The sequence below is a fragment of the Solanum dulcamara genome, chromosome 2, assembly GCF_947179165.1.
Source record: "Solanum dulcamara chromosome 2, daSolDulc1.2, whole genome shotgun sequence".
NCBI classification, from domain to species: domain Eukaryota; kingdom Viridiplantae; phylum Streptophyta; class Magnoliopsida; order Solanales; family Solanaceae; genus Solanum; species Solanum dulcamara.
In genome coordinates, this window is record NC_077238.1 from 29,566,225 (window position 1) to 29,581,846 (window position 15,622).

The window sequence follows — 15,622 nt, forward strand, 5'->3', positions numbered from 1 at the left end:
TAGCTATCCCATTAAATTCGATGTTTCATAATCAATTGCGCATTCAAAATTCTCATATAAGGTCATTTTAATGAAAAATGAGTTCCATACCCAAGTGCCCTTTTGAGCCAAATTCCACAACGAGCCTCGAGATTAGACAAAAAATTTTGAAAATGAATGAAGAATCATTCTAGACCAAACTCGTTATTCTAGAGCAAACCATGCTGACAGAATTCCAATTCGAGCGCGTATTCCAAGAATGTTGATCAAAGTCAACCCTAGGCCAAATTTTAAAAGCAAAAGCGCCATATGGCCCAAACTTATACTGATTGCTTCGATACTTGTGCTGGCTGTATCGATACTTGTGTCGACCATGCTACTAGCTTAATTTGGCTATTTTGAAGCTGATGGAGCCATTAGAATTCTATTCTGAGGTTGTTTACCTGAATTTATGACCGAATTCAACTTTTTAAGCTATAAAAGCTTCAAAACAGAAAAACGGGCATAAACCCAAACGAACGACTAGGCGACTGAACTCTCAATACCAGCAAGTCATAAATGACTTGGGGTTGCTTCAGGAAATGTCTAAACACTGAAAAAGTCAGAAGATAAAAGAAATGACCTAGAGGGTCATACATTTAGAATCCGACCTTCTTATAAAAATGCAAGGACAAATAGGGTCATTTTTGTACCCTTTGTTTTATGATTGTTTCAATCCACATAAGGATTCTTGAAGTTTTATTGAACAAATTTCTTTTGAACTTTTATATGCTCCAAGCACCTTGAATGCTTCAAGGATTTTCATATAACCTTCATCGTCTAGATAGACATGACAATTATTCATTATACGTATTCAAGTTTTTCATATATTGCCAGATCAAAACAAACCTCATTTCATCTACCACAGGATAACATATATCTCCACACAATAGTGTCAGGACTTTTGCGAAAAATCTTTATGTCCCAAGGCATAAGTCGTACTTGATATCTAACGGTTACACTTTCGCACAATAATTTATTTGTACCCCACTGACATTATACCTTGATCTATGGACTATAAGTCCAAAACATCACTTTTTCAAGTGAAATTAAATATACTTGAATTGCATATTTTTATTTGGCCAATTATTTATCTGTCCATACCATTTGACAGATTAAAAATAATATCCTCCTCATTACCATTTATAATATTGAGCGCTACATTACATCAAAAATACCATCAACGATTATTTGATATCAATTCTAATATGACATAACTTATCGAGCTCTCTTTATTTTTCATCATTTTCAGGTTCCTGAACCTTTGCCAAGATTTTATGAAGTGTTATATCATAGTGCTTTTATATAGCACATGTCTCATTATCATGACCATTTTGATCATTTTCTCCTCTCCACCCTTAGGGAGTTTTACATTTGGAACTGATAGGTATATCACACTTTAGGTATACCATAGACTTTGTCCTTCAAGGATTTCTAAGTGGAGTATTTACAGCTAAATTACAACATAAGGTCAGTAAATGTGTCTGGTAATTGACTTATAATATTTTTTAATTAGAATTATCTCTAGAACTTCAAGTTTATATACTTATTTAACGAGGATCTAGATAATTTATTCCATATATAATTTTTAGATGCTAATCATCTCTTCCCCTAATGTTAAAAAATCTAACATTCACCCCAACCTCATTTGGGAATCCATATTTGTGCATGGTGGAGAAATTAAATCATATATAACACATTTAACCTTTAGATGGAAATTATTTGATTCTTGAGCCTGAACCAAATATGATAGGGAAACCTTGTTGGCTTGATGATTACATGTGTTGCTACATGTTAAATAAACTCATCTCATACCAAATCTTATTTGAGAGTTTTGTTCTCATACCCATGATTTAGCTATAATTAAAGACATACAATTTATGCTAAAAACAATCATCATTATCAACATAATTTCATAGTGTGAAACTGTTCTCTTAATTTAACAATTCGAGCAAACAACCTTACAAAAGCCAATTTTTAACTTGACAACAAAGAACATGTGACTACCCCATAGATGCTTGTTAACAATCCACAAGGCAGGTGAACGGTTTCATATTCACCTTTTTATAAGTTTTAAAATCTTAGAGAATACAATCTCAACCTTACCTGGTACAATGATACAATGATCATTTTATCATGAAACAACCAACAAAAGAGAATTCTTGAAAAATATTTTATTTCTTCATCATATAACCAAGTGAATTCTCAATTATTTTTGCATCATATTTGAACCGGAATGTCCAACGGTAATGCCAACTGATCTTTATTCTAATAAACTTCTAGTTTACTTTTGCATGTTATTCCATCATCATGTCCATGTTTTATACAATAAACAAGAGGAACAAGCGGGTAACCTTTTACATAAATATTTATAATCCGCTTCGGTTGTAGTAATCTGAAGATATTAAATCTTTCCATAATTTATAGTCTCAATTATAATAATTTTCAATTCCTCCAAAACTTAAAAAGTTTCTTTTTGAGACTTACTACAACCCCCATATTATTCCTCCGATAGTATAATAGCTCTTTTGAAGCTCACAATTAATTTTGTGTACTATCTCATGACACCATCCGTATGGTGAACATCTCCTTTAAGGAGAAAAATTATATTATTATTATCATGATCAATATTATTATAGACAAGACATGTTTCTTGCTTTACTTTTGTCATACCATAGGTACACAATCAATGACCATTTATGTCAAAATAAAATTTATTCATTTCTCTCAAACCTCCTGTACAGGTGAGTTATGGTATATATCTAACCCATAATATTTTTTTTTTCTATGTTACTATTATTTTACTACACGTTATCAACATGACTTTTCATCAAAAAATATATTATTTTTGTCATAGTCGTCATTTTATCATCACTATGATGCATTGAGACTCAAACTCAATGTCTTATCCATATTAGGCGTGTTAGGCCATAATTCTATTGGACTCATACTTAATATCTTATCATCATGGTGCATCAAAATTCAAATTGATGTCTTACCCTTTTGATGGGATAAAACTTGAATCTATCATCTTACCCTCAATTTTTTTTCATTAAGGTGTATTCAGACTTTAACCTGATGCCTTACCCTTTCGATATGATGGGACTTGAATTCATCGTCTTAGCCTTCAATCAATGGCATAGTAGGCCAAAACACAATAGGACTCAACCTCAAGCCTTTAAATAATACTACCATTTTATCGTTATATAAATAAGTGTATTAAATTTCAATAAGACATGAAATAAAATTATTCTTGAATTATACAAGTTCGACTCCCTCCGCCATTTGCTACATGGGTATAGGTGTATCTAGTCTTGGGCAGTGATATTTTTCTCATCGGTGATTCATGTGCAAGCTTGAAACAACTTATTCAATAAAATAGAACTTAATATGTAAATAAAACAACCTCTGTGCTCTAGCATCTTAAAGTGGCATATATAGTACATGCCTAGATTTACTGTACGGGTTAACATCATATTTGTTGATTTTCTTTGTTCTTTGTTTTATTGGATAAACTTGATCAATAACTATTTACTCCTTTTCATCATCACTATCAAATCATTGGTATAAAACTCAATTTGAATATCGTGGTGAACAAAATTGAAATTAGAGACAATTCGTGTTGATAACGTGTTGTAAAATTAAGCTTAGAACAATATAAGTATAAAGAGAAGAAAACAAGAAATGTAGATAAATGAGAGAACTTTTCTTCTATTCAAGTGTCTTACAATGTTGAATGATATCTCTATTTATAGGTTGAAATATCACCTCAAAGGTCACCATGTTATATGCTCAAACTAGTAGATACATTATTATCCAAAAAGATTCTTATCACCTTGGAAATATACATACATGAATCTGGTAGTTCATGAATAAACCAAAATAGACAATCCACTATTCAATGTATTTATAACAACTCAAAAATAATTTGTCAAAAATATTTAAAACAATATGACCAAACTTAACTTGTTGTGGTCAAAATAATATTTCTATAAATGGAGAAGGGTTTAAAATGCCCCTTAACTATTCGAATTGGTATAAAACTATCCTCCATCCACCTTTTGGCTTCCAGATACCCTTGACGTCAATCTTTTGGCTCAAAAATACCCTTGATGTTAACCCTTTGACTCATATTTGCCCTCAATTTTAACAGTTTCTCTAAAGTAAAATTATTAAATATTTATTTACTATGTTGCCTAATCTGATTGGTCCAAATTTAAACCATTCTCAAATAAATAACACAAATCACATATAATTCATATTTTGACCCGATACACTTAAAAATAATATTAAAAAAAATATTAATTTCATGATATTTTTCTATTGGCCTATTTTAAATTAATACCCAATTTATTATAACCTAACTCATAACTGGGGATCCATCTAATATTCGCGTCTAAATGTCCATCTAATTAAAAAAGATTATTATTTTTTATAACATAAAAAATTTCTATTAATTATCCAATTTTCGTCCATTCCCTATTTTTATTTTGTTAGATCTCTATTCTTAATTAGGATTGAGAGTCTCAAACTTGAAATGAACTTACATCTTCATATTCTTTTAATTTATATTATTATCATGTGGAGTAGGGGTGGGGATATGAGAAAAAACTATTTTTTATTCATTTATTTTGAATTTTGGGTACACACAAAAGAAAAGATGCTATTAAATTATCTTCTATTGAACTAATTATTTCTATATGAATGTTCTCATTATTTTTTTCTCTTTTTTTCTCCCTTATTTTTCCATAAGTTTAAAAAAATTAAAATTTAAAATGATGGACAAGATTCAAGAAGAAATTTAAGAGAGAGGAAATGAAAAGGAGGGAAAGGTGATTTTACTATGCAATTCAAAATCAGGTCAATTTTACTAAAGCTCATATATTAAGTAATTTTAAATTATTTTAATGGATTAGGGCCTAAAATACTCTTAAACTATGAGATTTGATACAATATTGCCCTCCATCCACCTAATGAGTGTACAGCATTAGAAATACGAGTATTTTTGAGCCAAAAGGTTGATACCAGAGGTATTTAGGAGCCTAAAGGTGGACGGAGAATAATTTTGTATCAATTCAAATAGTTGAACACATTTTAGACCTTCTCCGTTCTATAAAATTATTGGCGGTCATAATAAATAAAAATAAATGAAGCTTTTAGACTGATTGTGAATAAAAATTTTGGTCCCTCTCTTATCAACATAACAGATTTTATTTTTCCATTCCCAATTTAAAAATATCCAGAAAAATAGTATTCCCAAATTCTCCTTCAGGTGTGAGCATTTTTGAATGCCTTCATCTTCTTCTAGCAAAACGTAGTGAAATGGGTTCAACAACCCTAGTCCGATTCTCAATTTTCTCACCACCAGCTCCACCACACAGCCACCTTCCGGCGACTGAAGTCCGCTTCTCAAGGTGGAACAACGCCAACGCCGAAAAATTCATCCGCCATGAACGAACTCAGGAGGAAATCGAAGATGAAATCCGCTTCCATAAACGCTTCGATTCTGTACTCAACATTGCCAATAATTACAATCCTGCCCCTCCATCACCAATCACTGAGAAAACCTTCAAATCCGTTGGCACTCCTTCAACTCCCTCTTCACCTTCCATCCCTGGGAAAAAATCCAAGTATTCCAGAAATTTCCAGAACAACCCTCGTCAAATACATCCGGCATTTAAACCTTTCGTTAGACCCCGGAAGATTCCAGATGAAACTCGAAAGCATAATAATGGTTGTTCTGATGAAACAGCAGGAAAATCAGCTATGGATATCAAAGTTGATGAAAATGGGGTATGTTATGAATTTCCAGAAGCCCCGTTTGTGTATCAATATAGTTATACTGAAACACCAAAATTGAAGCCTAATAAGTTGCGTGAACCGTTAGTCTCACCATTTGGACCGGAGTCAATGCGGAGGCCGTGGACAGGTCGGAAACCGTTGCCACCGAGCAAGAAGAAGCTTCCAGAATTTGATTCATTCCAGCTGCCTCCCCCCCATAAGAAAGGGGTCAAGCCAGTTCAGGCTCCTGGACCATTCTTGGCTGGTTCTGGGCCGAAGTATGTTAAGTCTAGAGAGGAGGTATTGGGAGAGCCATTGACGAAAGAGGAGATGATGGAGCTTATAAATAGTTGTAAGAAAACAACACGGCAATTGAATATAGGTATATCATTAAGTGTGAGATTATTTGTTGATCATGTTGAATTGCATTATTTTTAGACTTGGGAGATTGTGTTTTACTGTGAATTTGTTTTAGAATGTGAATCCTCTAGGGACAAAAGTAGAAACTTTTCGAGCTTGAAGGGCTAGTTAAATTTTTTTGCAACGTAGAACATTTGGCACATATATTATCATTGAAGGCTGTCATCCATTTCATCTGATACTGAATAGAGCCGAATGGATACATCAACACATATAATATTATTAATGTTTTCTTTTAACTGAGTGGTTCATCATCTTGTTTTGGAAACATGCAATCACTCGTGGCACGTCTCATTCTTACTTTTTAACCCCCTTGATTGCTTACAAGTATATGCAAGTTCTTCTAGGTCTGCAAAGCCTAAATGCTGTTGGCAGGTTGTACTCCCACAGATACCTAATTCATTGACTTATTTTTTCTGTTGTCTTGTTTCTATGGGATTGATTGTTTGAGGAGAAGGATAAGAAAGAAGGGAGTTTGTGGGGAGTGTTCTGATGTATATATATTACTATCAGGATGATTTGATTCATTCTTGGAAACGTTTATCCCGGATTCAATGTGAATAACTCGATTCTCATTAAAAGGCTTCTTCTGACCGAAGGTTTTCTCTTTTCTTAATTTCAGTTCATTAGTGATGGTAGTTGGATTTACATTAAGATATTAATGGTCCTTATAAAGTTCATAAAATGCTCTTTATTGATTCACTCTTTTCGATTCATGTAAAAAAGAATATGCTGACTCTGAATTTTGGTCTCTTTTGCTCTCAATACCTTTTCTGTTTCCAGGACGAGATGGCTTAACACATAACATGTTAGAGAACATCCATGCTCATTGGAAGCGAAAAAGATTGTGCAAGATAAAATGCAAGGGTGTGTGTACTGTGGACATGGACAATGTCTGTGACAAGTTAGAGGTTGGTGGTGTTTATATATTTCACCCCTTGCAAGATGTTGTAACTGTTCTGTTTCTTTGGAATATTATTCACTCCCAATGAATATAGGTCTTTGCAAATTCTAATCTCATTGTAAATTACTTTATTCCAAGCATTGGTAATTGCCCTGTCAAGTTGAAGCTTGAGGCACAGAATCAGATATGTTATTTTCATTTCCTTTGAAGAATCTGCTCTTTTTTTTTGAGAAGGCTGTTATTTGTATTGAAAGCACAAAGGCTATGCCGACCATAACTATATAGAGAGAGAACCTAAAGTATATACAAAAATTCTATCATCCTACAGAGAACCTAGCGCATCTATTATACTTTCAGAGGCCTATGAGTATTCATGTTTACACCAAAAATGAAATAGCATTAGACAATTCATCTTTATCTTCTGAATTGTGTTTGCATTATCTTCAAAACATCTTGAGTTCCTTTCTTTCCAAACAGTCCACCATAGGCAAGCAGGGATCAAATCCAAGTATTCATGTTTACACCAAAAATGAAATAGCATTAGACAATTCATCTTTATCTTCTGAATTGTGTTTGCATTATCTTCAAAACATCTTGAGTTCCTTTTTTTCCAAACAGTCCACCATAGGCAAGCAAGGATCAAATCCAAGTATTCTTATGTGCTGCAGGTTTTTGTCCCCTTGTTCTAGGATGACAACATATCTTTAGTGCTATTTGGCATGACCCAATGTGTCCCTGTTAGTGCTAGAAAAATATTCCAGACCTAGACACACACTGTACAGTGAAGGAACAAATGACTGATAGTTTCAGCCTCTCTACTACATAGGTGACATCTAGAACGTAGTTGTACTTCCCTCTTCATTAGATTGTCTAGATACTAACCAAACAAAACAAGCCACTTTGTAGGGGACTTTCACTTCCTAAATATGTTTCTAGGACCAAAAATCAGTCATAGTATTGGCTGGGTTTATCATCTGAAAGGAAGCTTTGACAGAAAAATCTACCTGACTGTGACCCAACCACCATATCTTATCATCATTCTGACTAAAACCTGTGAACTGATTGACTGTATTGTAGAATTCAGAAAATCTACTGATTTCCCAATCATTTAGGAATCTTTTATAGCTAAGGTTCCATCCTTGAGCTGACCAGACTTTATAGATGATAGCCTTCTGTTGCTGATTTATTGAGAAAGGTCAGGAAACCTTGTCTTCAGAGGCCCTGTCCCAACCAGTTGCCTTCCCCAAAAGGAGTGTTCTGCCCATTGCCCACTCTATAGTTGATATTGTCATTGAAGATTTGGCAGAGAGTTTTGATTGACTTCCAAACATGATAAGAATCGGGTTGCCTGAATAAACAAGAAAATAATGCGGAAGCGAAATTATAAAGATTAAATACAGAAATTGAAAGATATGTGAAATTCGAGAATAAAATCCCGAAATTTCAAGATAAAGTGCTAAGAACCTAATTGATTTTACTATTCAAAGTTAGCGAATTATAAGTGATCTAGACCCCTATTTCGAAGAAACTAGAGACAACAATTATATAAGAATAATCATCTTCTTTAATTTACGAATAAGAACCAAAGATATCAAATTAAGAATTAATCTTACCTCTTAAAGGATTGTTCTTATAAGGTTGTAAGATAAATTCATAGTCACCACACACAAAGGTGTAAAGAAGAGAAAACTCTCAAATAATATTAATCATGTCTGCTCAAAATAATAAACCCTACCTCTATATATAGGGAAAAACTATCCCAAATAGAATGGGAATAGAACCTACTTTTATGGAAATAATAAATAAAACCTAATAGGAAACTTTAAACTAGGAAAATATATAAAAATAATACCAAAAATTCTTCCCTAAGGAAGTAAGGAAAAGTTTTCAACTTGGACCAAAACTTGTACGTGACTTTTCCTCCTTTTTGGGTGAGGATTTTAAGCTCCTTTTTCGGGCAGAAATTGAGCCCCATATGGGCCCAATCTTCTTCCATTTGGACTTGGACTTGAATCATAAAATATGTGTAGCACTTAGTCCATTCTTCACCACATTCTTGGACTCGTTTTTGGGCTTTTCTTCCATGATAAGCATCTTCTTGAGTTCCCATTGAAACCCAACAATCTTGGCTTGCAACTCCTTACCTTTAGACATTGATGATTGTCTTCTTAGGGCTTCTATAGCATCATCCTTGTCCATGGAGCTATCAAAACACTTCCCCCATATGTAGTGGAAATTACCTTTGTTTTCGAAGGCCCTTCCTCCCCATGTTTGTCTTTCATTACCATCCTTCTTAAAGATTGTTCTTCATTTCTATATCTCTGGTTTTGTTTCCTCAGGTTCTTTATCCCCATGCCTCCCTGCTTCTTGCTAAGTGTGACAGTTTTTCATTTTACTAAATGACCTCTTTTTTCCTTTTTACCTTGCCATATAAAGTTTTTCCTTAGGGCATCCTTTCTCCTTTCTATTTTTGGTGGTATAGGAAACAACATCTTAGCATCCAATACACTATTAATGAGCACTAGCCTTCCTTAAAGAGAGGTATTGACTTTTCCTACTAAAGTGAAGAATCTGTACTTCTTGCTGAAGTTCTCCTAACTAGAAAATACACCTGCCATTCTAACTATTCCTTTTTTGGAAAGGGAACCGTTCTTATTATTTCTCACATTGAAGGCGTAATTGAACTTCCGACAATACTAAAGTTGATCATTTATCTTGTTTTTCTCTAGTATAAGCTATTCTTTTTCTTACAGATGCCTCGCCCAGTTATTTGACATGGTTTCAATTTTGGTGTCCTATATGTCCAGGAGAAGACAGGTGGGAAAATTATCTATCATAAAGGTGGTTTGATATACCTTTTCCGTGGTCGAAACTACAACTACAAGACTCGGCCATGCTTTCCTCTCATGTTATGGCGGCCTGTAACTCCTGTCTACCCAAGGTTGGTTCAACGAGTTCCAGAGGGTCTGACTTTAGAGGAAGCAACTGAAATGCGCAAAAAAGGACGCAATCTGATACCTATCTGCAAGCTTGGTCTGTTTTCCTTTTATTTTTACTACTCGTGGTTACTTGACAAGAAATCTCTCTGATAATAAGTCTTGAATGTTTTGCAGCCAAAAATGGGGTGTATTGTGACCTCGCAAAGAATGTCAGAGAAGCATTTGAAGCTTGTGAATTGGTGTGTATAAATTGTCAAGGATTGAATCCAAGCGACTATAGGAAGATAGGTGCCAAGCTTAAGGTAAAGCGATTTCCAGTACTAGTAGTAAATGCTATAGTATGCGCGCACAAAATTATTTTTGGGAAAGAAAAAAGAAGTGCAAGAAATTATGACCTCATTACTGTAAGTTGCTTTTTCTAAACTGTAGGATCTTGTCCCATGTGTGTTAATCTCTTTTGAGCAAGAGCACATACTCATGTGGAGGGGACGGGATTGGGTGTCCTCTCTACCAGAAGACAGAGCCAATCCTGAGAGTAGGAAGGGTTCGGAATCTGATAATGCTGCTAATACTAACCAATCCTTTGAAGGCCAAGTGGTTGCATCTACTTCTGGAAGTTCAAGCTTACCAATTACAGAAATGAATACTTGGAATCTCAGTCCTAAAACTTCACCTCTGGGTGAGGAAGATGCAGAGTATGTTAGAAACGATGGAACAAAGGAAGATAGGTCGGAGGATCACTATCTGGAATCTTCCAATAAGGTTCCTTTAGATGTTTGTTCAGTTACAACGATGGGGATAAGTGAAAGAGAAATCCCTCTGGTATATGCAGGAGATACAGGTGACAATTTTAGAATTCTGAGCGACTGCCGTGAATGCAAAACAAGGTTGGATGATTCAGTGGTGGATCCAGAAAATGAGTTGGGGAGCGCTTCAGATGATGTAGAAAACAAGTCTGATTCCTCATCTTTGGTTCCCTTGACTGGTTACAAGGTGCATTCTCTATTGGTAGATACAAATCAAAACTGTCAGCTGGTAAGCTCAATCACGCCATGGACGGAAGGAATTTTACTACGTAGGAAGCAGGCGATTGAAAGTGGGAGTGCAGTTCTATTAGATGATTCTAGTATTGATGCTGACATTGTCTATCAAAGGGCAGTTGCGCTCTCTAAATCTGCCCCACCTGGACCAGTTTTTCAGCATCAGCCTAAGAAAGTGTCAGTGAAAAGACGCGGGGGAGAAGAAACCGGTGATTTGGAGGTAGGATGCACCAAAGATACTCCAGCTTCTTCGAGAAAAGAAACTGTTGTTTCAGGTAATAAGGTCACTTCAACAATGAGTACAAGAAAGGAGAAGTTGAAGGGTATTAGAGAAGATTATCTGAATGTAGTACAAAAAGGAAGCTTAGGAGTAGACGAGCTTGCCAAATTACTAGCGTAGCTTTATGAATGAATAACAATGTTTCAACAATCAAGTCAATTATTCTTTTCTACAATGTCAATATGTCATGGTATGTTTTTTTGTAATTTACCTGTATACGTCAATGTACTTTTTTCCTTTTTGTTCATTTATTCACGTTGGTTCTCTTTAAGTATTTCTGCCATTTGATAACTTGTAAACCCATGTATAAGCTTAATTACACGGTGATATGATAATTTTGGTGAGTAAGACTTAAACATGCTAATAAATGATAAGATAACTTGTAAACCCATGTATAAGCTTAATTACACGGTGATATGATAATTTTGGTGACTAAGACTTAAACATGCTAATAAATGCTATTTGGAGGGCATAATTGAAAAACATGAAGAGATGTTCTTCATTCATGAAGGAATCCATAGTGTGTACACTTGTCGTAGGTGTGGTATAATCTTCGAAGAATGTCCACTTCATTCGTTCATGGAACAAATGCCCATCTCCATTCTCTGGAATCCAAGTTCTCTTAGATTGATGGTAGAGACTTTCTGTCCAATTCATCTTCATTTTCCTCCGTGGTGCAGTATCTTTTCCAGAACCAATGATTTTGCCAAAGCAAATATATTTCCTCTATGGGAACCTGCTTTGTCTCGGGCAAGAGGAAGAAGATGAAGCAGCTCATGATGAATATCAAGCCTGCGAACAGCAGAAAAATTCCATATTTGAGGTGACAGAGTGATACAAGGAAGCATTGCGCAATGAGCGCTGTGAAGATCATATTGACACAGACCACCATGCTCTGTCCTGCAGATCTTGTTTCCAGGGGAAATAGTTCACTTGGTACCAACCAACCTAAGGGACCCCAAGACCTTCCATATGCGAGGACAAATATGCATATTATGACTACAAGGAAGATGCCAATTCCTTTTGGGAGCACTTCACCTTCTCCAAACTTCAAAGCTAGAGTAACCGCAACCGCTACCTGTGAAACAAACTTTCAGTCAAGTATGCTATAACGAAAGCCTTGTTAGGAAGAATTTGAAAGCAGAAATTACCAAGACACATATCATTTCAACTCCAGCTTCCAGAAAGAAAGCTCTTCTTCCAAATTTGTCAACAAAAGCCATTGAAATGAATGTAGCTACAACAAGTGCACCACTGGTGATAGCAGATGAATACAATGATGCTCCTGAGCCAAATCCTAAGCTCTGAAATATGACAGGGGCGTAGAAAAGAATGGAATTCATGCCGGTAAGCTGTTGGAATGCTGGGATCCCCAAAGCTGCTATTACCAATTGCGGACGGTTCTTCCTCTTGAGGAGATTCCTGAATGGATCTTTTATGGCTCTCGCAGCATCACTTGCATCTTTAAGATCAGAAAACTCTGCATCAACATTTGTGGTACCTCTAACTTTCTCTAAGACTTGTCTTGCTTCCTGTAATTTACCCTGTTCTACGAGACTGTTTGGGGTCTCAGGAAGAAAAAGCCCACCAATAAACATTATTGTTGCAGGAACTGTGGCTAAGCCAAGCGATAATCTCCATCCCCATGGATGGATTTTATCAGTTGCATAATTGATAAAGTTGGCTATCAATATCCCCAAGCAAGTTGTGAGTTGAAACAGTTGGTTAACTGCTCCTCGGACTTTTGCAGGTGCCATTTCTGAGAGATACAGGGGGACTGCCTGGAGAAAAAAACAGAACTTGATACGGTCAGCAAGTTCTAATGTCCTTGTAGCTGTTGTACATACAAATCAGAATTCACTTGCCTGATTGCCAAATCCAATGCCAACTCCAAGAAGACATCGACCAACGATCAGCATTGCAATGTTCTTTGCAAAAGCATTAAGTATTGCACCAAGAAAAAAACTGACTGCTCCACAAAGTATACTGGCTCGACGGCCTTTGTTCCGGGTAATATGTGAAGCACCAAATGTGGAAACAAGTGCAGCAAAGTACAAAGAGGAAGTAAAAAGTGTGAGTATCTGATTGTCATATTTACAGTAATCAGTTTCTTCGAGATGTGCATGCTTCCTTCTGTACACTTTGGGGAAGAACTCTTTCAAGAAATCATCCATGGAAGTCACCCCACCTGAAAAACCAGAAATTAAGTACCATCCTTAAATTATCCAAAACTAGAATCAGAATGTTTCTTTGTACTATTAGGCGTTAATGTTGGCCAGGTACCGTTATCTTTTGTGCCTTCTTTTCAAGTTGTACCTGTTTTTGATGCGTATCTGACTACCTTTATGCTTATTGATTCCTAAAACAAAACAGACACAAAGGATGAAGGGTACTGCGTCCGACTTGATATCTGCAAGCGTTTGTACTAAAGAAGGATCTATCTAGTGACTAGAATTTACTACTGTCGATGCTCATCAACTAAAATCACCATCTGTTTTTTGACTTACAGTCCTTATTATACGCACACACAAATATGTATACACGTAAAAATTCACTCTCACACTATATTTATATGTATACACACATATATCACTTAAGCATATTTAAATGCTATGTAATTCTTAATTTTCTGACTGCTAAGATTACTTAATGGACATTCTTTACAGTACTACAAGGGTTAAAACACCCATTAATTTGAACTCTCAGTACATTTATGTAGAGTTTCAACCTGCCTTTTACCTAATCTGAAAACTCATAGCTTAATATATGAATTTCATTCTTTTTAATTCCCATAACGTTGGTCAATTAACAAATTTAGATGTTTTATTCTATTGCACTATACTTCTTAAAGATAATGATAAATGACATAAATGACTTGAGAAACACATTCCTACACATATGCTGAAAGTAATTCAGATGAGAAAAAAAGAGTGTTTGATTAATACTCACCAGAAACACCAAGATCGTACCCAAAAAGAGATCCTCCCATTGCTGCAACCACACAAGCAAAAATAAAATACCCTGTAATCTTATACTCATACAGATGAGCTCTTTTTCCTCCCTTGTCATCACCAAGTCCTCCACCAGCCATATCTTCCTTCTCTTCTGCTTTTCAAAAAATTAGAAACTAATGTATTGCTAGTTATGCATATCTTTAGTTGATCCACTTGTAGTCTGCAGCCTAAACTTGTGGAAATTTCACAACTTGGTGACAGCGATGGCTGAACACTCCCCACTCTTTTGGTCAAACTGTTTACATTTTAATTTGTTTCCACTGTTTTGATTTAATACAAAATTTTCAAAAAAGCTTTTGATTTTTTTTTATTTTAAAGATATGTCAAATATTTGGTCAAACTGTTTACATTTTAATTTGTTTCCACTGTTTTGATTTGATACAAAATTTTTAAAAAAAGCTTTTGATTTTTTTTTTAAAGATATGTCAAATGTATTAAATTGTGTTTTAATTTTGTCATGTTAAACATTTCATATGAAAATTATCAATTTTTTTTTCTTGAAATGGACTAAAATAGAAAATAAGATAAAAGTATTAATTAATGTTTGGGAAAGGAAAAAATTGGCTGGTTACGTACGTTGCTCTCATTATTTTCTACGAAGACAAGTTGGTATTAGTTTAATTTCCTATCATTTTTGTCTATAGCGTTGACCAACTGTCCTAACAATAGAAAACTGCTGGCGGTCTTTACGGTCTATATACTTACCTTCCGTTATTATTCACATGTAATGCCGCTTGTGAGATGTTTGAAAATATATTACTTTACTCAAAAATCTGAGATTGAGATTCAAACATGACCTAACCTTTCTCTGGTGCAAATTTGAATTACTCTGTCAATGAACTTTGAAAGAATATTCCTTAAATTCTGTCCAAAATGAAAGAAAAAAAAAGCTCATAAAATATGTATTGCTACTAATAGACAGGAATTATTTAGATAAGTATAGCTTTTGTTAGGTAGATCGTTATATTTAATTCATACCGGGGTTTAGTAGTGTAATGAGCGTACCTATGACTTTTGCGTAAAAAGAAAAAGTAGTTGTATTAATTAATGGACAGTCAGTTGACGGTAGTCTGGATGATAAAATGGGTAATGAAATCTCCTAAGAAATTGTTAGTTGGATATTAAAAAGTCAACAATGCTACCCTTATCCGATGTTCACCACAAATAGATAAGGTTTTATGGTATTGTTTATTCAAAAAATTATACAGTTGAATTTATTAAGTGGT

The 15,622-nt window shown here is 34.8% G+C and overlaps 2 protein-coding genes across 2 annotated transcripts; one reads left to right on the forward strand and one right to left on the reverse strand.

Annotated features, from left to right (window-relative positions):
- The first annotated feature begins 5,203 nt into the window (after positions 1 to 5,203).
- LOC129880481 (CRS2-associated factor 1, chloroplastic) lies at positions 5,204 to 11,653 on the forward strand. The gene is made up of 5 exons (XM_055954526.1): positions 5,204 to 6,181; positions 7,003 to 7,130; positions 9,931 to 10,156; positions 10,237 to 10,364; positions 10,492 to 11,653. Exons 1-5 carry the CDS (start codon positions 5,341 to 5,343, stop codon positions 11,500 to 11,502), a joined length of 2,334 nt encoding a protein of 777 aa, XP_055810501.1. The 5' UTR covers positions 5,204 to 5,340; the 3' UTR covers positions 11,503 to 11,653.
- Positions 11,654 to 11,733: 80 nt separating this feature from the next.
- On the reverse strand, positions 11,734 to 14,634 carry LOC129880482 (sugar transport protein 14-like). Its single transcript, XM_055954527.1, has 4 exons — positions 14,332 to 14,634; positions 13,244 to 13,570; positions 12,534 to 13,159; positions 11,734 to 12,460 (listed from the first exon to the last, which is right to left on the reverse strand). Exons 1-4 carry the CDS (start codon positions 14,471 to 14,473, stop codon positions 12,005 to 12,007), a joined length of 1,551 nt encoding a protein of 516 aa, XP_055810502.1. The 5' UTR covers positions 14,474 to 14,634; the 3' UTR covers positions 11,734 to 12,004.
- Positions 14,635 to 15,622: the final 988 nt, after the last annotated feature.

Bases quoted from the DNA above. Each gene is read 5' to 3' on its own strand.
- LOC129880481 (XM_055954526.1), top strand. From the start codon at position 5,341: ATGGGTTCAACAACCCTAGTCCGATTCTCAATTTTCTCACCACCAGCT. The intron at 6,182-7,002 runs GTATATCATTAA...TTCTGTTTCCAG, and splicing joins AACACGGCAATTGAATATAG to GACGAGATGGCTTAACACAT. The intron at 10,157-10,236 runs GTCTGTTTTCCT...AATGTTTTGCAG, and splicing joins GATACCTATCTGCAAGCTTG to CCAAAAATGGGGTGTATTGT.
- LOC129880482 (XM_055954527.1), bottom strand. From the start codon at position 14,473: ATGGCTGGTGGAGGACTTGGTGATGACAAGGGAGGAAAAAGAGCTCAT. The intron at 13,571-14,331 runs GTGAGTATTAAT...CTGGTTTTTCAG, and splicing joins GTACGATCTTGGTGTTTCTG to GTGGGGTGACTTCCATGGAT. The intron at 12,461-12,533 runs GTAATTTCTGCT...TTTGTTTCACAG, and splicing joins TTGAAATGATATGTGTCTTG to GTAGCGGTTGCGGTTACTCT.